The 25802-nt window shown below is 44.8% G+C and overlaps 1 protein-coding gene across 1 annotated transcript in view; it reads left to right on the top strand.

Moving 5' to 3' along the window:
* LOC135889185 (alpha-1,2-mannosyltransferase ALG9-like) overlaps window positions 1-25802 on the top strand; it is a 54144-nt gene that overhangs the window by 17151 nt on the left and 11191 nt on the right. Inside the window, exons 12-17 of the mRNA XM_065417008.1 lie at window positions 5159-5281; window positions 7595-7749; window positions 10471-10600; window positions 11874-12021; window positions 14332-14461; window positions 23727-23857. Of these exons, the coding sequence (XP_065273080.1) occupies window positions 5159-5281; window positions 7595-7749; window positions 10471-10600; window positions 11874-12021; window positions 14332-14461; window positions 23727-23857 (817 nt within the window). The remainder of the gene's footprint in view (window positions 1-5158; window positions 5282-7594; window positions 7750-10470; window positions 10601-11873; window positions 12022-14331; window positions 14462-23726; window positions 23858-25802) is intronic.

Here is a 25802-nt window from a genome sequence, read left to right as displayed (position 1 = left end):
TCATATGAATAAAAGAGCCTCAGTGAAATGTCTGCTTAATGCTGTGTGGCCATAATGCTATATGTTTAGAAAGCTTTATAATGTTTATTTGTAAGGAAAAGTCACGCCACGCAGGGAGATGAAAAGGCCAGGCAAGTTCTGTCGGCTTTGGAACGCTGTCCCAGCTTTCATGGGAACAGGATAAAAATCTACTGGGAGCTGATGAAGCACCAGGTTGCACCATCTTTAGTGCCAGGACTAAAGCGCTGTTCCTGGCCTATCATCCCCTGCATTCCCGTTGCTGATATCATTGGAGTCTCTCATGAGGTGGCTGGGCCTTTAAAGGCATGTCTACACTGCAGTTAAACACCCATGGCTGGCCTGTATCTGCTGACTCGGGCTCACAGGGCTTGGGCTGTAAATTTACAGTGTAGATGTTTGGGCTTGGGCTGGAGGGGTCCCAGAGCTTGGCCTCTAGCCTGAGCCTAGTGTCTCTGCTGCAGTTGTATACCCCCTATTGCCTGAGCCCCGTGACCTGAGTCAGCTGACACGGGCCAGCCACGGGTGTTTAATTGCAGTGTAGACATACCCTATGAGGGGTCTAGGTTCAGTTTCCTCAGACTCTGGTTTCCTCCCAGATTGTGTGATCACAGGCTACACCCCTTTAGTACATAGTACCTGAGGGAGAGGCTGTTACACTCTGGGTGGGGACAGATGACAGGGAACAGTGGTATCACCATTCTCTTCCCTTTAACCTGACTCCTGTTCTGCACATCCATAAACGTGGTATCTGGACATGGTGGTATATCTTTCTTGCTTACAAGCTGGGATCCTGCAGGCAAGAAGAGCATTTTCTTTCCTTTTTCTAGATATTATTTCCCCCCCGATGCAGGCACTCACTGTAGTGAAGATTCCACTGTCAGTTATCAGATTCCTATGTCCGTGGGGACAGTGGCTCATATGCAGATGTCACTGATCCGAATTCTCGAGGCTCTAAGATGATGAGCAGTTGGAGAAAATCATTAGAACTATTAGCTGAGCAGTACCGAGAACAATGAGAGTTATTCCTTCGTGACCCTGGCCCTGTGGATTCGTCTGCTGAGCCCGTCCCATTTATGTGGGGAGCGTTGGTTGTGACTTGTAAGGCGGTTACACTTCGGAAGCATTTGGGGAATTCACTGGAGTTGCATCTGTTTGTACAGCACCTAGCACAATGGGATCGTGGTCCTCGGCTAGGATTCCTCGGTGCTACTGGAGTACAAATTAATAAGAACCACCTATTTTATCTGGCTCGTTGAGTTTAAAGGTTGTAATGGCCCCTGAAGTAGAGCACAAGGCTGAATATTTTCTGGCTCTGGGATGCTTAGTAATCACTCTTGTGGGTTCTCCTTATATGCAGCCTGCTACATCAGTGGGCCCTACTGTAAATACTGCACTGTTCTTTTTCTACCACTTGCAGTCGCTTTTCTCTCTTAATCCACCACTGATAAACTGGACGTGGCACAATGAGTCCATATGATTTGCATGGTTTATTCTTCTGTTTCTGCTTGAATGACTTGGGAGATCCCTTCCAGTCCTTTGTCTTACGAATGTCACGCTGGGGAAGCTTATTCCTACTGTTCTGTGGAAGGATAGTTCCCCCATCCCCGAAGAACACCAACAGAGGCAGGATTTCTCCTTGTGTGTGGTGTTCTTTTCATTGCTGTCGTGTCTCAAGTCACCTTGTGCCTTTGTGAATGACAAAAATAAAGGCATTTTGCACTGGGAGGCGGAGAGACTGAATGTCTCTGAACGCGTGAGTCAACACAGCCACCATGCCTCAAGCTTGTATTTTCTACATAAAATCGTGCGTCAGCGGGTCACTTAACTAGCCCGTGTGACGCATTATTCCTGCCTGATTTGGCTTTTTTTCCTGAGCCACAGCAGTAAATGTGCCCTTGGACACGGAGAAAAGGCTCTAGCTCTTAGTCCTTAAGAGGCAGTTCAGTCACGCTGCGGCAAACTTAGGGAAAGGGCCTCTACATCAAAGCACTGCTCCAGGCCATTTGTCTTCTGCGTTGTCATTGGGGTCTGTCATGAGGTGGCCGTGCCTTTCTAAGAGGAGTCTAGGCCCAGCTCTCATCTGACCCTGGTTTCCCCCCAAATCCTGTGACTGTGGGCTAAAGCAAGGCCTGGTGGGAAGGGAAAAACAGGATGTAATAGGCAGGTCCTGTCCTCCCCAGGTACGGGGAGAGACCTGAATAGAACAGGGCATCTCTCCATTGGAAATAGCTACAGGTGGCTGTTAGCCTTCCCTGGGCCATTGCCTGAAAAAACCTAACAACTGCCTGAACCCCTGTGACCTAGAGGAAGAAATTCTGAACCCTGAGGGTGAGGGCTAACATTGCCCTGGCCCTGGCCGGTGGGCTGTGAACACCTAAAAGACGGTTCATAGCGTCTGGTACAGATGGATAAATTAAGCTAGAGGGGAAGGCATGGACAGGTGGACTGGGTTTCCTCGGAGATAGTGTGTGTGCTAAAGAGGGTTATTAAAGCAGATCCCAGGAGGGGAGGCTGCTGCAGTGTTGGCCAATGATATGCTAGGACACTGGAGAGGCACACAACCCCCTTGCAGAGAAGAGGTGTGTTTCGAGAGGGGCTTTCCTCCCACCCTGCTTGCCCATGCCCCTGGCGCTCCATCCAACATTGAAGTAGCAGCCCTGTGTTTGGTATGTCACAACTCCTTCCACATCAGCATTGCTACTGCAGTACAGAGTCCAGTAGCCGACGGGCTGGGAAGAAACTGAACCCTTGTTTACATAGAGTTCTCCCACAGGGAGTCCATTCACCACTCTGAGTATACTGAATATTTCTTCTTCCCACGTTTTCTAAATTTCCCCCTGAAATCGGAGAGTTTCCTTTTAAGATTCCCTCTCACAAGGTGTAATCATTTCAGTTAATTAATACCTAGCTCCTATATATCTCTTTTCATCAGTAGATCGCAAAGTGCTTTACAAAGAAAGTAAGTTGTTATCCCCATTTTACCTCTGGGGAAACTGAGGCACGTTGCAATGTGTTACCTGAATGTTAACTAACATGCTTCAGCTATAACCACAGTTCAGAGCAGTAGGACATAAGCAACACAGCTTAAGTCGTGTTCTTATACTGAGATTGGAAGCTCTTTGGGGCAGGGATTGTCTTTTTGTTCTGTGTCTGTACAGCTCCTAGCATAATGAGATCCTGGTCTTATGACTAGGGCTCCTAGGAGCTACAGTAATACAAATAATATTGTTTAAATTTAATTCCCCTCCATGTTACGGGCTTTTCTCTTACGTACATACCTCTCAAATGTCCCCGATTTCCAAGGGGGAGCCACTCATTTTAGTCTCAAAGTTATCTACATTCTGCACACATTTGGTTTCCCTTTCACTTTGGTTATTCAAAATTATAGACATCAGAAATAAAGAATCCTAAAACAGAGGTCATGGAAAGGGTTATTTACACTGGAGGAAGAAATCCCATAGCCATTGCAAATTTGCTGCATGGATAATTGTTGTGTGTTCATCCTTTTGAGTCTTGGTCACATTCTGTGTCCCATGTTTGGGCTTTGGCAGCAGGCTGAGAATTATACTCACCTGAGACTTTGAAGGTGATGATGTGGGTGGATGGGGACTGAAGGTGAATTTCTGATAACCTTTCCCATTTAAAAAACAACAACACTACAGAACATTAATTTCATTTTGCTTCCAGTGCTGCTGTGCTAATGGATGTAGGATTCCCAAATAAAGTGAGTTGCTTGGGCTTTGCCTTGGTAACTCCTGCTCCTTGTTGCTGACATTATGAGTTCAGCTTCTAGTCGTATTTAGTTGTACAAGCTGCAGAGGTGTCAGGTTTTCCTTGCTGCTTTTCAGTTGTCTGATTAATTTCAACACAGACCCTTTTTAAGTGGCTCTGATTGCAGGAAATTGCCACGGCATGTGACACATGTCACAACAGTGCATTGATTAAAGCCCCCGCGTGTCATTTACTGACTGATTGCGCTAATCATACCAAGAAGGTGGCAAACGTGCAGAGAGGAACTGGCATTCCCCACTGTTCAGGATTTTAAGCATCTTGAATTAAGAGTACAAACGAATGACAGTCAGACTGGAATTTCTGTCACTTTGCATCCTTCGAAGCTTGCAACAACCAGTAGGAGGGGTTGAACTGTTTACTGAACAAATGTTTTTGTGTCCTATTCTTAAAGCTAAACTGTCGGAAAAACAAATTGACACCGCGAAACTTTAGCGACTGAAGATGTATGTAACTAGCAGGTAGATGAACTTTACAGCAGGTGTCCTGGGTGGATAAAGTGTGAATGCAAGCTCTTGTTTGTTTGAAATAAGTTTTATATCTCTGGCGGCCTGTGAGACAGCATCGCTCCCGACAGTAACAGTCTCTTAACATCCAGGGCTTCTGTGGCTGCCTCTCACTTGAGAAGCTTCTATGCTGCAGTGGGTGCTGGTTTGGAGAAGCAGAATCTCTTGACTTTGTCCGTTTTAGTTGCCACTTTCTCATCACATAGGCTTTCAGAATGGGATGGTGGCTGTCCTGCATCACGGCAGCACTGCCGTGCATTTGCATTTTGAGAGGCGCCCATTCTTTTGGGGCTGATGGTTAGAATGTCCCATGGATTCATGAACAGCAGGCAGTGGGTATAACATTGAGGCTTAACCGTTAATAAGGGGAAAGGAAGAGACAGTATGTTGTGTATGTGTTTTCAGTTAATCCCCAAAGGTAAAAGCAGTGAAGTTACTTGCATGGAGCGATGTAATACTTGGCACTTGGCACTCTAGCACCTTCAAATCACTATTGACTAATCCTCCTGGCATCATTATCCCATTTCTTAGCTGTGGAAAGAAAGGTGGAAGTGACTTAGAAAGTCACACAGTAAATCAGTGGCAAAGCTAGGGTTAGAACCCAGGAGCTGCTCAAATCGGATTCATGCTCATTCCTCTAGGCCACACTGGTTCTCTTACTGTAAGATGCTCCTCACCCCATTCTTTGGTTTCAGCTCCATGGGGTATAGAGAGAATCGATCTCTGAAGCTGCTGATCACTGATCATGGTCTGGCAGAGAGAGAATGGGGCTGCCATAACATCTAGTCCTTTTAGGCACTCACGCTAATTATCTTTTGTTTCTCTCCCTTCCTCCCCCACAGGTACTGAGCCCTGGTCCTTCTATTTTATTAATGGTTTCCTGAACTTCAACGTGGCGTTTGCCTTGGCCCTGCTTGCCCTGCCGCTGACCTCCCTCATGGAATGTCTGCTACAGAAATTTCACGGTGAGTGCTGCGGTCTTTGAGAGCTGAGCTCCAACAGCACATGTCTCCCAGATCCTTGAAAATTAGGAGAGAGCTTATCTGCTGTATATGCAGCTTTTCTTTCTTGGAAGCAAAATCAGGGTCAGGGAACTCTTTACAAAAACACAGCCTGGTTCCAGGAGCTCATTATTTGCACTGCACTATTTACCCTACAATGGGTGCAGGCTGGAGACAGAGGCTGCAAATGACACCTGAGCTCACAGTAGCATCCGGCAAGGGATGGAACACGGTCATGACTCTTTAAGGATGATCCTTTCATTCCCCGCGCCTCCCTCTCCTCTGAAGAGCATTGTGCTGTCAAGGCTGAAGTACGCCGAGTAAGTATGACAAATTGTACAACCGCACACTCTTCAGCCACAGATGCAAATGCTATAGAAATAACCCTGACAGAAATTTTAGGGGAAAAAAAATACTCATAGTTATCTCCATCTTATCTTCGACTGGAAGTGTCAGCCCTCAGTTCTCTACACTTTTTTTTTTTTTTTACTGTTATTTTAAATGCAACTGCCAGGACATTTCAGAAGAGAGCTTTGAGAGAACAGGGTTGGGGGTTTTTTGGATCTAGTTTGGATTTTTCGGGTTATTTCTTCATAAACCATTCTAATCCCTACAAGCTACCCCTTTCCCTTGATGCTGCCCATATGGAACATGATCTTGCAAGAAGTTGAGTAGTGAGCACTTGTATGAATTGTTGAAGGCACTCTGCACCTTTCAGGATTGAGCCCACGTAGGGCAGATTTCTGAAAAACTTCTTCCTGAATTAGGAAGTCTCTTGCACTTTAATGTACCATTTCACAGCTATGCCATTGAAATGATAGTTTTTCCTTGAAATACTTGAATATTTACCTTCATAAGAGAACAAATGAGGCTTAAATTCTCAGTCCTATTACATATCCCTGCTCTAAGGGCTAGTAGGGGTGGCCATAAATTTTATTGTAGCCCAAAATATGGCATGTCAAGTGCTGCTGCTGCTACAAAATTATACAATTAAATCCCATTTTGGTAGATTTTAGATTCATAGATGTTAAGGCCAGAAGGGACCATTATGATAGTCTGACATCTGACTTTCAAAGTGATCACTTTCAAAGTGAACACTTCATAAATTACACTGTGAAAAAACAAAACGTTGTCCAGTTCATACTGGGTTTCTCTTAAATCGAAGGATGTCAGTTTAACTCATGCAGTTTGGCAAGATGCTCTTCTAAAATACCAGGGCGGCGGGGGAGTGGAAGAAGAAAAAACCCAGTGGTTGCATCTTCCCCTGGCTGCTGCTAACACATTTTTCCCAAGGATAGACACATGGTAAATTTTAGGGGCAGATAGCAGCATTGTGATCAGCGTCTCCTGTTAGGATTCTGATTATGTATGGAATTCTGTTAAGAAATGGCATTGTAATATATCTTCCTAAAAGCATACACTAGAGGGTGCTGCTTGTGTCTGTTCCTTGAATGTGGCTGACATACTGTCAGAAACCAGTAAAAGCTCAGTTGGAGATCCTATAAATGCAGGTTTCCTGCTGCTCACCTAACACATGTGTACCTAACAGCAGAAGCCATTCTTCTGGGTGCTTTGTTCTTATTGTCTGTGAAATGCCTCTATGCTTATTTGTTTAACACTACAGCTTTTGGAGGGGTGGGGTGAGAGGATTTAAAGTTGCACTGAGCAATCTCGTCAGACTAAAATTCAGGGTAATTATTGTTATTTTTGAATTAATTTCTTCCTGTTTTACACACACAAAAGTTACTTGAGAGATCTTACATGCACTGTTATTTTTGTAATGAAGCAACAAGGGTTTTGGAAATACAAGTACCTAAACAACCACTTCAATTAGGAATATAAGCTTCATAGGACTCTATCTCTGATCCCTGGATGTGCTAGTATAGTACAACAAAACAAATATCAGGAATTTTTGATTTCCTGTTCAGAAGCTTCAGGTCATGATGGATTTTTGTCTTTTTTTTCCTGGGATTAGTTATAGGCTCGTTATCCAGATCCTGCTTCTTCTTTTGGGCTCTGGCTTCCCTGCATTCTGGGACCTTTAAGGAATCTGAAGCCTACAGAAATGCACTAAGCAAGCTTTACTCCTGACTGATTTCTTGCTATTTTGGCTATGATATGAAGAGTGGAAGTGCTGCTTGGGATTGAATAGTGAAACATTCCATTTGAGAGCGAGAGAGAGAGAGAGAGAGAGAGAGAATGAAAACTGAGGGAAAGCCCTTGTCTTTATTTCACTAGTCTCATGAGCTTTGATTCACTGGTTTATTCTTCTTTCAGTCCAGAATCTGGGTCGCCCATATTGGCTTACGCTAGCTCCTATGTACATCTGGATCCTGATTTTCTTCAGTCAACCCCACAAAGAGGAGAGGTTTCTGTTTCCCATATATCCTCTCATCTGTCTCTGTGGAGCTGTGGCTCTCTCTGCCCTTCAGGTGGGTTTCAGTGGGAAGTGCTGCGTTTTATAACCTGGTACCTAACGGGGGTTTAATTACCAGTTGACTTCTATATCATTGCTCCTGAAGGCTTGGAAACATCTGCAGAACATCTGCTGCTGCAACATAATCTGCAGTAATCTGCATAGTTCTGCAGTGCCCGTAGTGTAACTCCAAGAGCATGATGTGTAGTCAGCTGTTTCTGATTGTTAGCTAGCGGGGTTTGAGTTTTCAGAATGTGGCACATAGATTGATCATAAAGCCCTGGGATTGAAAAAACACAACCGTTCTAAAGTTAAAATGTGTATGTGTTTGCTGCTTTTACAAAGTAGCTGGCTAAACATAATCCTCCAGTTCTGGTTGATTGAGAACTTGTGCAGAATCATTCGATCCCCATAAAGCAGTGATGCAGGAGCAAAATTGGGGAGATTTCCCTCCCCAAATGGCATAAATGTATGAATAGAATGTGCTAATGATGTAAAAATCTTGGATTAGCCTGAACAGTAGGCTATGGATGTCAAGTGCTACCACCAAATATTAATATGCATGACATTTCCTGGGTGTTCTGCGTTAGCACTGAAACATCTCAACGGCCCTTCATTAGAAATTCTCTCACATGGTGTGAGAACAACCCTTGCCCAATCTGGAATAGTCGGTGGCCCAAATGTTCTGAAAGATTCATCATTTGATGCAATCCCAGACAAGCATCTCATGTGATCGCATTATAAAGCCATGAAATTTGATCTTTGTGGCTGGGCTATTCGGAAGTCCTTGTTGTAACCCAAGTTTTTCACCATTCCCTTATTTAAAAGGAAAATGGTATTGTTTAGGCATGAGGAAATTGCTATTTTTAAAGAGCTAAAAAAGTGTTTAATAAATGTAGATTAAAACACTTTGTAGAGTAAAATGTTCCAGATCAGTAGAAGCTTTCACAGAGCTGAAATTATTCATTTCTTACCCACAAAAAATACATATGAATGAACATAAGAACAGCCATACTGGTTCAGACAAAAGGTCCATCTAGCCCAGTATCCTGTCTTCCGACAGTGGCCAATGCCAGGTGCCCCAGAGAGAATGAACAGAACAGGTAATCACCAAGTGATCCATCCCCTGTCGCCCATTCCCAGCTTCTGGCAAACAGAGGCTAGGGACACCATCCCTGCCCATCCTGGCTAACAGGCATTGATGGACCTCTCCTCCATGAATTTATCTAGTTATTTTTTGCAGTCATTAGTCTCTATAGTAGACTCTTCCAGCTGCTCCCCTTGGCTCTGCCATTACCTCCCGTCCTGGTATACAATACCTCTTGCTGTTTCAGTCCCAGGCCCCACTCCCAATACTGCTAACACACCTTCAGCTACTGCAGTGCTGGCCTCTTACCCAGTGCTGCCAATTCCCTGTAACCCTGACCTGCAGTATCCCTTGCTATTGCAGTCCCTGGCCCCTTATCCAGCCCTGCCAGTGTCCCACAATCCTGACCTGCAGCACTCCCTGCTATTGCAATTCTTCCCACGCGCAAGCTCTGCTAATGTGCAATTCTTGAGCTACCTGCTCCCAGGATCAAGCCCTGTAATACTAGCAGTTCTATAGCCCTGGCTGAGGATTGCTATGTGCAGTAGGAAGGCCCCTGAGAACGCAGTGGTTTGGGACACCTGCCAAACATGGCTGCAGGATACTCTGGTGTGTATCTCTGTTCTGCATATTTTAACACCACTTGATTTACTTTCAGTATGTAGGAGCCATCTGAGAATTTAAACTGCTTCCCTGCTAACCATACAAGCTTGACAGTGAAATAACAATCCCACGGCTGCTATGAGATGAAAGCAAATGATGCAAGAGGAGTAGAGACCATTTTAGGACAGGAAGTGAATAATCCCTCCTGCATGGGGGAGAGAGGGGAGGGGCAGAACTCGAGTGTGTTACATACTGTTTCTTTTGGGTCTGCCCAGAAGGACCTGTTAGGTCATCTATAGAAGAGCAGAAAAGCCCTTAGAGGGGTTAACAACAACAGAAAAGGTCAGGCAGGGCTATATTTAAACACTGCTGCAAATGCGCTGGTCCTGCACATCCCTGTACCTTATTTCAGGCTGTGGCTTGCTGTTCAGGCAGGTGCCCAAGTATTGTGTGACAGAAACCTGGAAATGGAACTTCTTTAAAGAGGGAGCCAGTCCAGATGGAGAAAGGAGAGACCCAGGGCCTGGGAGAAGGCCTGGCGAGAGGCACCCACAGAGAGCAGTAGTAGAAATCTCAGCTGGGACTGGTTTGGGGGAATTGCCAGGCGGGAGGCCTGGTTTGGAGAGGGCTGTGATGCCCAGTAAGGAAGAACTCCTGGAAAAGAGGGTTGAAAAGTATTTGTGATGAGTTCAGTTGAACAATTCTTTACATAAACCAAATTCCCAAGAAGGGGATGTGGTTGAAGCAAGTGAATCTCTAGGCATTTTTTTGAGGCGCCAAGTTTGAGAAACTGAGACCGCAGACACATTCACTGACTGTGGAAGCTACGTCAGTTATAGAGGATTTATTAGAAAATGTTTTTTTTTAAATTTAGTTTCCAAAGAATTTAAGTTGATAGTGTCCCTTTAAATTAATCACATCTTGCATTCTATTTGGAACCCCTTGTTCTCCCCATTGCAGGTGGCTCTCTCCCCAGGGGCATTGGGCTGGATCTCTGTTCAGCTGCATCATAGGTTTAATGACGTTAATACTTTTTTGTCCCCTCAGAAATGTTACCACTTCGCATTCCAGCGTTACCGTTTGGAGCACTACACAGTCTCCTCCAACTGGCTGGCTCTGGGGACGGTTTTTCTCTTTGGACTCTTGTCACTCTCGCGCTCTGTGGCTTTATTCAAAGGTTGGTGTTTTAGGATGGTCCTGTTCTTGAACCCAGACAGTTGCAAGACAGTCCAGAGGGCACTTCACAAAGAATTAGGGCTTGTTCTGTGCATAAAAGTTGTTCTACTTTAATCATACAATATAGTAATAGAGGTGCAATAACCCTCCACCTCAGGGGATAAGCTGTACCAGTATAAGGCACCGTTATTCCAGTGTAACGGTTTCCTCACTAGGGCTTGTACGGGTATAATTATATCAGAAAAAAAGAATCACACCCTAACCAACATAGTTATACCAGTATCCTATCTGTGTGTAGACCGGTGCTTACATATGTACTTATCCTTACACATGTGGGGCCATACTCTGGAGAGCACTTCAGCATGTAAAGCGTGTACTTAGGTATGTGGTTAAGTGCTTTCCTGCATGGAGATGGATTTAAGCATGTGCTTAATGTTAAGTATGCATGTATGTGCTTTCTGGAATTGGGGCCAGGAGTGGTCCTGTTAACTTCACTGGAGCTTCTCACCTAAATAAAGTAAAGCCTGGGCATATGTATTTGCAGGATTGAAGCCATATACAGTAGTGACAGGAGAGTGGTGATAAAAGTGCCATGTTATAGCAAGGTACTGAAATGGGATTTGGATCCTAACTACATTTTAGTGTAGATTATTTTATTTATTTATGAAGCTATCAGTTAAGAAGGCCCTGAAAGCACTTGAGGCTTTGTATGAATATTTATCTATAGTGTTATTTTTATATTTCTTAATTTTACTACATGCCCATCCTTTGCTCTGGGTGCACATGCAATATTTCAGTTACAGTCATCCAGCAATCACTTTATGTTCATTAAGCCAAGGTTCGCAAACCTTGGCTTGTGATTGATATGAACTTTTATACTTTAACAAAGCCCTTGTGGAATCTCCCTTTTTATGTTCTCAGTTAAGCTAAACTCCTTGAACAGTGGAAACGTGTGGCTTGGGAAAGTCCTAAAATAAAATCAACGTGTTATTAAACAAGGAGGACAGGAATGTTCATGATTTTGGCAGCTTCTTGTGGACAATGTGGCAGAAGTTGAAGCTGGCCTTGCTGTAATATCGCAAGTGGGTTGGCGTTAGTTTTAATGGAACATGATGCCATTGGGATGGGTGCTCTCTAGATACCAGAGCTAGGTAGCTGGGTATGTACTCCAAACCCTCCCAGCATTTTGATGGGAGGCTTAAATATAAACAAGTCAAGCCGTGAGAATACCACCTGCCTTTTCACTCTTTGTTCGCTATCTTCCTCCTCTGTAGGCTACCATGGGCCTCTGGACCTGTATCCAGAATTTCATAGGATTGCCACTGATCCGACTATTCACACAGTGCCAGAGGGGAGGCCAGTTAATGTCTGTGTGGGGAAGGAGTGGTACCGATTTCCGAGCAGCTTTCTCCTTCCAGATAAGTAAGTTGCTCATCATAAAGGATCTGATTCAGCAAGATACTTGAGCAGCTGCCCGGCTTGAAGCTCATGCCACTGACATCAACTTGTGTGCCTGAAGTTAGGCCTCTTGCTGAACTGGGGCCAAAGTGAGAGCAAGATGTGCATATCATGGCGGTAATTTCAGAAACAAAGCCTGCCCTTCCGAGTGACGCTACATGACAGGCAGATTTATCAGCCCTACCCGACTGATGGCTCCTCTCTCCAGGTCTTTTAGCCACTGAATCCCTTCTATGCAAATTCTCCATCTTGGTTTGTTTGTCCATGTCTGCTTGGCTATGTTTAGGGGCGAGGCTGTTGGTGACTCACCTGTTGTGGTCAGGGTTCCCTAGAAACATAGGAATTCAGGTTAGACTGCAGACGGCATTCCTTTAAACTTTATGGAGACCCAAAGGCAACAATTATCATCCTGAAATAAAATTTCAAGGCCACAGGGTACAGCTACAGTCTCAATTTGTTCTCCAAAGCATCAGATGTAGTTAATGCACAAGTTCAGGGCTGCATGGAAATATCATAAAACCATTAGTTTTAAGAATATGCTTCTCAGGATGCAGTTTGTAGGATAGTTTTGACAAGAATTCATCTCACAAGCTGTCCATAATGCCAAGCCCTCAGACTTGTGCCACGTGTACCAGCGATCTTGGAAAGAGTGACTCATCTGTTTGCTTTTCAGATGTTCAAAATATTTTAAATTAATTAATTCGTTGAGCCATGTGCAATTCAGATTCTTACAGGGGTCCTGTCAAGGTTGTTTTCTTCATTCTGAAATGATGTACTTTCAGTTACTCTAGTTCACAGCCATTCTGTTTGGGAGCTTGAAACTGAATTATGCTTTACTTTTTGAAGTGGTCTTCCAGCCCCCAGGCACACGGGGTTGTTGTTGTAGTGTTGCTCATGAGCAATGGGCAGCTGTTGCTTCCTTAAGAAGCAAAGCCTTTGCTTTGGAAAAAAGCTTTGGACATCTGTAAAGGGAGAAGGGGATTTTTTCCCGTTATGATGGGCCTCTGACTAAGAAATGGGCAGGATTATATATGCTACTTAAAAGGAGGTCAGGAAGATCCAATTGTTTTCATTTCCTGACACTGTCAGTTGGCTTTCTGCATCCATCTTAGGGGTATATCTTCAAAACAGCATAGGGTGTTAGTCACCAGAACCCTGTGTACTGCTTTGGGAATGTGTCCCAAAAATCCCAGCTACTCTTGCCAAGCAATTTTAGGTAATGTCCCTTAATTTTAGGTGGAAAGGGTAAAAAACAAAACAGCCCTCCCGCCCTCCGTCCAACCTGCAGAACTGCAAGATAGTACAGTTCTATTTACAAAGATTGTGTTCATGGGCAAACGTCCCACTGCTTTGCCGGGCTTGCAGACAGCAGTTTGTGATTCCCCAGTGAAGCAGTTGCAGTAGATGAGTACTGGGATTAGTCCTTGAAGGCCTGAAATACAAGCTATTAGGGCACAAGTGGCTGCAGAATCCTGCATTCCTTAAAACCGCTGGAGTGTTGATTCAAGAGCGTGCTGAACAAAGCTCTTCCTTTCACCAGCTGAAGTGCCTTGCTCCTGGCTGGCGTGGGTTCTGGTCTAGCAGATGTGGCCAAAATTATTTGACTTGCAAATATTAAATGAAGTTCAAAAGTTAAATGTGGATGGAAAAGGCCTGATGCCAATTTCAGTCCATTGTTTCTGAATGTAGTTCAGCTCCCTGACAGTACGCCTCCAGGACTCCTTGAGTGGTCACCGCAATCAAAATGCATTTCCCCGACACAGTGTTCTGGCCCATGCCCGCCATGTCTTGTAACGGTTTTTATCATTAAGGAAGCTTGGGGAACAGAAGTCTGGACATAGGACGTGGGTGGGTTTGTGTTCCCCTTTGTGCATTGTGTATCTTTCATGAGCCGCAGTAATGTATGGGAGTTCCACTTGTGTTTCCACTGATGGCTCAGCTATGGTTCACTTGTTTATTAAGTTTGAGTGCATCTTGTAAGTGAAATTTACAAGAGTGAGGGTATATTCTCTTTGTATTCCCATTGACCTCAGTGGTTCTTACCCATGTGCTTAAGTCTTTTTGCAAACAGGGTCATCTTGCCTAGGTGCAACTGAATTTGGTGGGTGGGGGGCTGGCTCTGTGCATACGTCTAACCCATTGCTGCTTTTCTAGCAGGACTGTTTGCTCTGTAGACTGGAAAGCCTCTAGTTACGCTTTTTGTTTTCTCGTTACAAAATTCTGGTGGTTCCCAGAGTTTCATTTCAGGTTTTCCTCTCTCTGTGTTTCCTGCAGTTGGCAGCTCCAGTTCATCCCATCAGAGTTCAGGGGCCAGTTACCGAAACCGTTTGCCAAGGGACCAATGGCCACACGGAGCATTCCTGCAGACATGAATGACCAAAACAGGGAAGAGCCATCCAGATATGTAAGAGCTACACACTTGTCTTTTTCTTTCATCATTGTTAGTAGTAGTAATAGTAGTAGTGCTGTAGTCGCCCAGGAATCCTCATCCTGGGCCAGGACCCCATTGTGCTGGGGCTGTATAAACCCACAACAAAAATCTGTTTGCATGGCTGTGTCCCAAAACAAAATCTGTTTGTTTAGATGTCTGAATTCTACTTGTAAATCATCTCTATTTAGTTTTCATTTGAAGTGATTATTTAAAAAAACAAACCAGAAAATTCCCAGTAGTTACAATTTCTGATGTATTGTACTGTTACACTCTCTGATTCCAGATAACAGCTCAGATTGATCCAGTACTTTCAAATTCTTCTTCCACCTCCCCACCCGCACCAATGAAATGTATTGGTCATTGAGCAGTGAGTGGGTGACATTTTCCTTTGCACTTTGGGACCTGTTAAAACTAAGTAAATAAAATTGCCCGAGAGGTTTGTAACAGAAGAAATAGCTGTTTAGTCCAGAGCGTCACCTGAAACAATTGGGACCCTGGCACCGCTGATTTCAGAAGGAATCTGTTAAGATAACCTGCATCAGTATGGTGTATTTGTTCCTTTTCCTGGTTGTCTCGGGTTACTTAACCAAAAATACCACTTGCCAGCTGGCCTGTTGTAGAATTCTTTAGCAGATTAAGTCAAAGTACAGAAGCAATTTTCTGAGGACCCAGCCTTTTCCCCATTTTTCCCCCCTCAAGGCTTCTTTGGAGGCACAGCTTAGAGTGTTTAAGTGACATAGATACAGGTACTAGCTGTCTCTGTCTTAGGGTTCCATAGTATCTGAACAATAATCTGCATGTTTTATTTGCGGTTATGTTTTGCTTTGGGCTGGAGCTTTTAGTTTGTTGTGTGTTTGCAAGCAGCTGGCTGTAGTGACCATATATATTGGTGCAGTTGGGAGGCTGCTCAGCTGACCTTTTTATCTCCTTTTACTTGAAATGTTGTCTAGAAAGGAGTGCCAAGCTAAATATGTTTTTTATTCCTTTTTTCTGAGATCAGAATAATTCTGAGCGTAGATAAATACAGTTCTGTCTCACCTGACCATTACGAGTGGGAATGCCTGGAGTATTGCATTATGAATGTTTGCCCATCCATCTATCCCTCCTATCCCTCACTCATTACTGAAGTATCTGAGTGCCTCGTGATCGTTAATGTGTTTATCCTCACAACACCCCTGCGAGGTAGGGAAATGCTACTTGCCTTATTTTAGAAACAAGGAACTGAGGCACAGAGAGGCTAAATGACTTGTTCAAAGTCTGTGACAGTCAAGAATTGAACCTGGGTCCCAGGTGACTGCTCTAACCATGGAATCATCCTTTCTCTTGTCGAAAGGGGTGAATAAGATGAACTGCCAAGAAGCAGAGGATGCCTTTCCTCCTCCATTCTCAGCTCTTTGAAGGGTGCCCTCGGTGCAGTCCGTGACTCTGTGGGAAGCACTCAGACTAGCAGACCAGATGTAAACTGCATACCTCCATTGAAGTCAATGCACACATGCTCATTTATACCAGCTGAGGATCTTGGCTCACAATGGCAGCATGGCAGAGTCTGCAGATTTGATCTCGAGAGTAGGGTTGAATCTGATAGGACAACATTAGAGGAAATTGTATAGGTAACAAAGCAAGAATTAATCTTCAGGATTCAGGCTCTGTTATTTTAAGATCTATTACATGGTTATTGGAAATGGGAAGGAGGCGGATTCCCACCTGAGAGGAGCTGTCTACTGCAGTGCATTTAATTTACAAAATCTTTAACTCTGGCATATTTTTAGCGCAGACAGCTGGCTGGTGCACAGTCTGTGACTAATGAAACAAAACACATTTTTGTTTCATGGTTGTCTCTTAATGTCACCCTACAATTTTGTTATTTCTGATGCAAGGAAGAAGGACTGGGATATGTTTATTCAATGCAGCCACTTTGAGAAATACAGAAATTAGCTACTTGATGTAAATTTTAAGTGGGGTTTTAAAACTAACCTTTGATTCTGAGCTGCTAATAATACCAGGAGAACTGGGATGTCTCTAGAACTAAATGAGCTGCCAGTAGCTGTGGCATGCCCAGATTCTAAAGACAGACAGTTTCATGAAGACCTTATCCAAGCTACGGACAAGACAAGGAATTTAGTGCAGTTGGAGTAATTAGATTATTCATTCTCCAGTGGAAGTTCCTGTTGCTGAATTGCATGGAAATCACAAGGCATGTCATAGGTTTCTGTTATGGTGCCTGGGAGAAGAGGGATTTAACCATCTTGTTTTTCAAAATTCCCAGGCATTAAGGATCTGAGTCTGCTTCCTTTACTCTTGTTGAGTAGCACTTACTCATGCAAGTTGTCCTGTCGGATCCTAAATGCATTTCTCTCTGAAACTGTGGGTTAAGGTGAAGCTGATTGATACCATCTTTTACAAGGAGGTGTTGGCAGGTACCATAGACAGGGCCTAAAAGCTGAACTTTTGTTTGAAGTTCCTGACCTTGGAGAAGACTTCTTTATATTTTGTTTTTACTTTCCCCACCGAGTGCCTGGCCATCTTTAGAAAAGGATCAAGGACCTAAAGGCTAAGCTAGCCTCATGTTAAAGTTGTTGACTTGAGCTGTTTGGATAGGGTGTCTCTGGGTTCTGCAGGACACATTTTAACTCCGCTCTGCCTATGGTAGAGCGAGCGAGCTCCTGTATTGCGCTGTGTGGTCAGACCATCATCCGCTCTGTTCCATCCATTAGCCAGCGAGGACCGTGCAATTGGAGCATTATGACAAAAGTCTGGTGTCTTCCACCTGTTTAGCATGCTTTGTCTCCTGCTGCTACTCAGGAAGTGGTTAAACCCAGTTCTTTTGCATCACTTTACAGAGCAGCTGCACCAGATAAAAAAAGACTCAAGGGAGCGGGGGAGGTTGTACATTTAAAATTGCCCCTGGCTCTTTTCACTGAAAGTGAAATTCTTCCCTGTGGAAAGGGCCTGTTTAAGGTCTATGCACCACTTAAGTTCCATTTAAGCCCCCAAAATAGGGTGCATGGGCCTTGTGCTGTCCCTCTGCCCACAGGTGGATTTCACCCTTAGCTTATGCTTAACCTACCAGAATAAAGTAAAAGCCACTCAGGATTGTAGAGGGGAAATATATTGTGTGTCTCTGAGAAATCTTTTGAACTGGAAGCTTCAGTCCTATTGAAGGAGCATCCAGGAAAAGAAGGGGAGTGTTAGATCTTGGTATTTTCGGATTGTTTTATGCGGCAGTTTGTTTCTCTCAAAGGGACTCTGTATAGCTTTAAAAACAAAATATCTAACAAGCAAAAATCTCTATTCTCCCCTCTGACAATGCAAGAAGTTGATTCAATATTCTTCTTAGCTGAGTTTCCTGCAGTGTAATTTCAGTTGGGGCGCCAGTGTGATGCCACTGAGCCATCTGGTCTCCCCTTAATTAAATTGTTTTCAACATAAATTCACTGCAAACCCCAGTGTTTCTCCAGTAAAGTGACTCTAAAATGTTCAAGAAAGTTTGCAAGAGACACTTGTGACGCAGCACACTGCAGAAAGCCCAGAAAGGGATCGGTTCAGGGACTAAAACTGAAAAAGAAACCCAGCCTTCCAAGGCAACATATACCTGCTCTCTGCTGCCTCTAACAAAGTTTATTCAGGAAGGTTAATTCATGGGGAGCTGCTGTTGAAAACACAGCCTAGCGCATCTTGCCTTTGATTTGATTAATGAAAAATCTATTTACACTTCCCTATTCATCACTTATCTTCCTTAATAAGACAAACTCCCATAGTGACTGATGGTATTTGCTCCTTTCCTAAAACAGCTGATGATTCTTATGTCATTTTTGTTCCTTTTGTGTTTCCCTGAGCTGACAAGACTCCTGCACTCTGTTACTTTGGTTCGCTGTTGAGCAGTGATAGTTCAGATTGTGTTCAGCTGCTTTTAATCGGAAGAGAAATTGTTGCTAAAGAGAGGTCACTCAGCGACACCCTTAGTACTACATACAGACCTCCCTCTATACGGTGGCAGGAACTGAGATTGAAAGGGGCCCAGATCTACCAGAATTTTGCGATTATTGCCCCGACTCCTATTAAGGCCCCTGCTCAACAAGGGACGTCCTTTAAACATTGATCTCGCTGAGTCCCTCCGGGCTGTTGTTCTTCTCCAACTCATTCTTTCCTTCCCCAGCTCTTTCAAATAGACTTGTCCTCCCTCAGAAAAATTCCTTCTTCTGCTGACTGACTCCTTGATCTGTCCCTTCCAGCCCACCCCACCTTGGTGTCTCAGGCAGGTGCTGCAGTAAGCCCCTCTCAGATCACTGTGTCTGGATCCCCAGGGGGCCATTATCCCATGGATATCTATGCTTAGGGAATTCTGCCATGGAGTCCTCTTCATGTGCCGTGGGATGGACATGAGGTTACAGTGTAGAATCTAAGCAGAGCTGCTGGGAGTTAAACAGGGAGCTGGATCTTATGCCACCAATTGGGCAGTGTTTTCCCTCAGTTGCCAGTAATAGGCACCTGGCGCCTTTCTGCACTGGATAATAAATCAGAACAGTTGTGGCTTGGATGCTGTATTTTGTAAAGGTCCTTATCGAATTGTACAGAAAGATAAACACAGTAGGACTTTGACCCAGCACAAAATGCCCCGAGAAGTCGCTTTGTACTCCATAGTGCATTCTTTACATTTTGGTGGTAGGTGCCCTTATTTGTATTGGTGGGGGCAGAGTGTGAGAGAGACTGCTTTATTCTCCTGTTCATCTAGCTGTGGGATTTTGCGCACCGGCTCAGACATCAGCGAGGCGTTCAGGAGGAATCAGCTGCCATTTTCAATTGCTCGTCAATTTCATTGTTCTGTGCTGATCTAATGGTGCCCAGATTAGATGGAGCGACATAGCAGCCTTTTAATATTTTTATCCCATCAGGTGCATGGATGATGACAGTTAATCACAACGGAGCTGTTGCTGTCATCATTTGAAAGTTCACATTTTTACGTGAATACCTTTCTTGTGTGTCTTTCCCCTTCCCCTCAGGCTTCACCACAGTAAAAATGCCCAGCTGTCTAGTGAAAATGGTACTATGCACTGCAAATTTTTTTATTGAGCAGAACAGCATTCTGCCTCTGATTCTGCTCAGTTTGAGGAAGTCTCTGGCAATTTACATATTAGATATAAACTGTATTTAAGCCTCCTGTTGCCTCCTTCCCAATTCAAGCAGCCAAACTATTGCAGAATACTACTACTGATTTTATGTCTATAGCATCTTTTATCAAGAATCTCAAAGCACTTGATACATTTTAATTAATGAAGTCTGGCAGCCCTTCCAAGAGATAGTTGGGTATTGCTAACTCCATTTGACAGAGGGGAAAACAGGGAGGTTGGATGACATGCCAGAGGTCACAAAACCAGGAACAGAACCCAGGAGTCCTGATTTTCAGTCCTCTGTATTAAACACTAGAAGTAGAATTTTAAAAATTGCCTAAGTTCCATTTTCAAAAGTGACTTGAGCAATTGCAAGCCTGAGTCCCATTGCCTTTCAGTGACATTCAGGCTCCTAAGTCACTTTTGAGAATGTGACTTAAGTTTTTGATCCCTTAGGCACTTTTGAAAATTCTAGTCTAGATAAGCTTCCCCTCTCAGAGTTGGAAATGGAACCCATCGGTCCTTATTACTGGTCTCTCGCACTAACTGCTTGACCGCTCTCCCGTCCTTTTTAGTTTTCTACACAGTGTAACTAATCTTTGAACTACCTCTTATAGAACATATCTCGTGAGCTAGGATTATTTATTAAATAAAGTTTGTCATAGTGCTAAAGAACTTTCATAGCTGATAGCTCATCTTTGCGTTAGCCAACCTTTCTCTGCCTGCAGCCTCTAGAGTGTGCCTGTAGGAGATGCCGCAAGAGGGAATAGCAGCAGTGGCGTAATGAACAGCACAGCCAGTCCGTATCAGGGAGTGGTCTTCCCAGCAGGAAGGGGATCTTTATATAACCAAGGCCCCCTGAGGACACTGCCTGCAGTTCATTTACTGGGAGGTCACAAATGTAATTCAGTTTTGTTGTGTTGCTTCCTTGTATACAATTTCATAATTCAGCTGAGTGTTGCCAAACTTTTCTGTAAGGGCAAAGCAGCTGCTTGCATCATTGATTGCTGATAAAGGCATGAATGCAACAATATTGTGTCCATATGATCCTGGAAGTGCAGTGTGATGTCCACTCCAAGCAATGTGGTGATGAGGATCAGCAGCGAGGCAGGGTGGTATTAATAATGCATTAACCCCATCAGGTTGTAGCACAGTCATGCCAGGCTGCGAGCATCTTGCCAGAAATACTTCTTATTTCCTGTGAATCCACTTAAGCTCCAGCCAAATGTACCTGTGGATTAGCACAAATGTCTGGCTGTTTGAAATGGTTAACGGATTACTGTGTACATGTGAGATCGATTGGGCAGCCATGGTCTCTTTGCATAAAATCAGATATGTTGCAAATATGATAGTAACTGCAACATACATACTTACGGGAGGCCAGACTAGAGAGCATGAAATGGAAATGTCAGCCTGACATTTTGTGCTAGTAAAGAGCCACTGCAAGTGGAAGCATAAACAAAAATCACGAGTCTATCTTAAAAATGAGATTTCAAAAAATAGTAAATACTGGATTCTTTTTATTTACTTTACACATTTTGAGCCTTTAGAGTACACTCAGGTCGTTTCCAAGCTTCTCTTCATAACCGTGAGACCTAGAAACTTTTTTTTTTTTTTTTAAAGAACAGGAGTCCTTGTGGCACCTTAGAGACTAATACGGCTGCTACTCTGAAACCTTTTTTTTTTTTTTTTTAAGCGAAGGCTGAGATTCTCATACTCATCCAACTCCAGCATCTGGGACTTTAATATTGTACCAAATACTGCAGTGCTCACAGTAAAATCATGAGAATTAGCAAGACTGGAAACCCCAAGAATCTGAGAGCTGGTGCCAAGTTAGAACAGTGAGTGGAACTGAATAGCAAATAACTCCCCAAATCTAGCCCAGAAAATGCGAAAATATTAAAGTTGAGAAATCAAAAGTTAGGAAATTCCTAGAGTTGAGGTGGCTCCCACTGTGCTAGCTAAGCTACATAGCACATCCTGCATGGTAAACAATAAACAGTAATGTAGTGATTTTTGTGATTCGTGAATTATATTGACTGTGCAATATAGCTGAGTTAGTGTTGTGCGAGCATTTGAACTCTAGAATTCCGTTTCTTATACATTGAGGAAGGGGGCAATACACGTTTAAATCACTAAGCAGTGAGGAGTTGGGTTGCGATGCCAGCCCACGACGTGCTTCCTTCTGCAGGAGGAGCATCCCATTTGCACAGACGGATTTGAGGCTCTCGCCCTGTTTGTAGGCAAGCGGGGAAGAGTGGCTGCTCAGTTGGGTTTCACCTTGTTTGAGGTCCATATTACTCCGAGGAGACACAGCGACCATCCCCCACTGACTGTCACAGCTGGGAAGTGGAGTGTGCGATGATGGAGAAATGGCTTTGGAAGAGCCGCCTCAGTGAAAGCTCCTCCTGATCTGCCAGAGGTGGGGGTCAGACTCTGGCTTACTCAGGGGCAATTACCTGCTGATGAACCTCAGCCTCCTCGAACTGCCAGCCACGGTAGGATCCGAGCACCTCACAGACACGAATAGATTGTATCCTCATGTGAGGTAGGGAGGTGCTGTCCCCAGTTTACAGAGGGGAAACTGAGGCATAGAGAGAGGCAGTGACTTGCGTAGGGTCACATGGGGAGTCTTTAACTGAGCTGGGAAATGAACCGGGGTCCCCCAAGTCTCTGAGCCTTTAGTCACTAGATGCTCTGTCTCCCTTGACGGTTCCATGACCACTTCAACTTCCCTGGGCCTTCCTGCAAACAGCGGAGCTGCCAAGAGCCTCATTCTGCCTCCTTCCGAACCAGCCTGGTCTGCCCCATCACGGCCCATGGACCCCACATTAATTTCTGAGGTAACTCACCTTTGCCAGTTCAGCAACACCCGCTTAGCCACCCACAGTGGGGTATTTCCAGTTCCCTCGCTCACTAGTCAGGCTGAGCTTGCCAGAGGGGAGAGGCCTAAAGGGCTGGTCCTTGCAGTCGCAGTGCAGAGTTCAGTCCCTGCCTGTTTTAACATTTACACAGCTCCACTGGCTTTGGAGCGGGCTCCAGTGAATGGTGAGGTGTGGTGTTTAACAGCCCCCAGAGCAGTTAAGGAAGAGGCTTTGTTCAGATACTTTCTGATGAAATCCCTCTCCCGCCAGCCTCCGAGAACAGGCTGTGTTTAGTTTGGCCACAGCTGCTGCTGCCTGTAGTTTCTCACTCTCTCTCATTGCCTTTCCCCTGGTGTTTCCTTGTGTCGTTATGACTCCGCTACTAATCTGAAAAGGCGACGTATGTTTGAGGTGGGGTTTTAGACCCTGAGTAATTGCATCGCTTGACCTAGGGCAAGCACTGCGTGTGCCCAGAGACAGCGGGGCTTTCCTAACACCTTGGCTTTGTGTTGAAGTCCTTGTTCCCTTCTGGCTCGTTTTTTGTGTGTGCGTGCCAGTTGAGAGTGAGTTTGAGGGCGAGAATCTTGTTTCTTGAGAGCAGGCAGACGTGATGTTTTCTGGATGAAGATGAGTTGTCGTACATGTGGCACTGCGGTGGGTGTTGTGCTCGCATGCAAACTGATCCAAAGCCCATTGAAGCCATTGGAAGGCTTTCCATTGGGTGTTGAATCAAGACTTTGTTGGCTTCACTTAGATTGTAAGTTCTTCAGCGCAGGAACTGTTGGTGCACGTGCCAGATTCCACACATTTATTGTTTCTTTGGTCTCCCGAAAAACACTTCTCTTCCCCGTGCGCTCATGTGAGCTATATTTCTGGTTGCTCCGTGCACTTGTTTGAGCTGCATTGCTGAATGCTTGCTTCACTCTGCATTATGGTAATAAGTGGCCTGAGGGAGGTCATCCTCCTTGAAATTGCTCACACAGGGTATGTATTCTTTGCTCTAGAGAAGCAGCCCCTGGCAGCAGCAGTAGTAGTAATATCTTACATTTCTATAGAATCTTTCATCTCAATAGATCCAAAACACTTCACCAAGTTTTCTAACTGTGTTTGAAAGAGCATTTACCCCACCACTGAAATGCCACCAGCTCTGGGGTGAAACGTGGTAGTGGTTCAACAGTGCATGAGAATGTTTACACTGTGGTTTAGGATAGGAAGTGAAGAATGCACCTCACTACATAAAGTATAAGGTTTCCTTTCTCCCTGCAGATTGACATTTCCAAATGCCATTACCTGGTGGATTTAGATAGAGCGATTGAAACATCAAGGGAGCCGAGATACTCCGCCAACAAAGAAGAATGGATCAGCATTGCCTACAAACCATTCCTGGATACTTCCAGGTAAGTGTTTTCACAAGTTTGGGAAGGAAGAACGGGGGCAGAAAGGTGCATAAGCTAATTCTGTTTGAATTTCTGCATATGAAAGAAGCGATCCATATACTGGTAGGAGAAATGCAATGGTAGGAGTTACCTTGAAATGATCTTCTTGGGAAAGGCACCTTTCCACACATGGGGACAGGCATTTACATGGGGAAGTCTGCGTGGTATTAATACAGCTTTGGTGCTCGTGGCCAATATTGCTTTCTACGGTGAAATACCTCAATGGGTTAAAATCATTTTTAAAATGAAAGCTCAGCGTCCGCCTTTGGCTGAAATGTATTTTTCTTTTTTATTTGAACAAGAATTGTTAGAAAGCTGTTGGGAGGAGAAGAAATGCGTGAAATCAGCATCCTCCAGGCTACTCTGGGGTGGGAAGTGTTTGGTTATATTAGGTTGAAAGTGAACGTGCAATCCCTATGGGGCAGTAGCTCCCTGTTCTAAATGCTTCTTGGATGCTTATTTATAAAGGTGTGGTAAGGCAGCTGTCATGCGATGGAAAGAGGGATTTGCTGGAAAGATCCATTCAAAAGCAGCAACCCAGAATCCAGTACCCTCTTATTTTCACATGCTGGCCCATGGTTCTCTAGTAAGGACAGGTTTGGTGCACAAGACAGATGATCTGCTAAAGTTTTCTAAACTAACGCAGTCGGGTGATGGGAAGCTGCAATAATGCGCTTTTCCCAATGGATCTCGGTTTTTAATTAAATTAATAAACAAACAAACAATCTTCCACTCGGCCTTAGGTTAGGCATAGCCCCTCTTCCCTGAGGTACTGTCCCTTCCTCTGGGACCATTGCAGGAGACCCTCTCTTCCTGCAGCTTCACTCAGCAGTGCCACTTCTAGTGCTGACCTCATTGGACTTCCCTGCACCCTCTATAGCCCAGGTGCAGCCCCACCACCTTAGCTGGTTCGGCTGGGAGCACCTGCTCTGGCATAGGGGATCTGGGCCTATTTTAATCCTGAGAGCCAGCCACCATGTGACACCAGGGGACAAGTAACAAACCCAGACGTACGGCATGGCAGCCCAGAGGCTGGGTATCAGATCAGTCAGCTGTTCAGGGTTTTAAACTAGATGGAATGACTGAGTGCTCACCTTGCCCTGGTAGGCTCACTTGGACAGTTTCAACATGGGTCACTGTTGATTGGCAAATGATGCTTTGCATCCAGCTTGCAGTGAGAGGCCGTGCTATGCTGTTTCCATTGGGAGGGGTGGCATAGTACAGGAATGGCAGCGTCGCAGCAGCAGACAGAGACTTGTTGTGACATTGCCAGAAGAAGGGGGAGACTCATGGAAGCTGTGGAGCACGGTAACCGCGGCGTCACGGTCTCTTTAGCAATCAATCAATCAGGTAAAACTGCAGAATAATAAAGAATAGACAGGCCCCTCTTGAGGCAGGTAAAACAACAGTGTCTCTTCTCTCTTTGGCGCTTCGACACCTGCTTCAGCCTGGACCCTGCGCGCTCTGGTTGAGAAGTTACTGAGCGTTTAGAACAAAGGCACAGATTGTCTAAGGGCGGGGCAGGGGGGTAATTGGCTTCCTTCACCCCATAACAAAGGACCCCACTGCTCTTTATTGAGCTCTTTTCACCTGGGAGGGGACTGCAGTGGTGCCAGGGATTCGTGCAGCACATACTGACAGGGGATCAGAAATAATCAGCCAGTGGGAGTCTTGGCCCCATGTGTGTCTCTGGGCAGCCTCCCTTCTCTTGCTTGCGCTCCTGCTGCATTGAAATTCTCCGCGCTGTTCCCTATCAGCGTCTCACAGCTTGAGCAGAAAGGAGGTGCGGTGCCTTTGTGTGTGCAGAAGGCCAGGTTGCCATAGCAGCAGGTCTGATTTGCATGCCTGCTGTGCACCTTGATGGCTCACATGGTTCAGGATGCGCTGTGCCAGGCAGTCCTCCCAC

Source organism: Emys orbicularis, chromosome 15, assembly GCF_028017835.1.
Source record: "Emys orbicularis isolate rEmyOrb1 chromosome 15, rEmyOrb1.hap1, whole genome shotgun sequence".
Lineage (NCBI taxonomy): Eukaryota > Metazoa > Chordata > Testudines > Emydidae > Emys > Emys orbicularis.
Note: the sequence above shows the minus strand (reverse complement) of the source record. Positions and strands in the feature narration are given on the sequence as shown.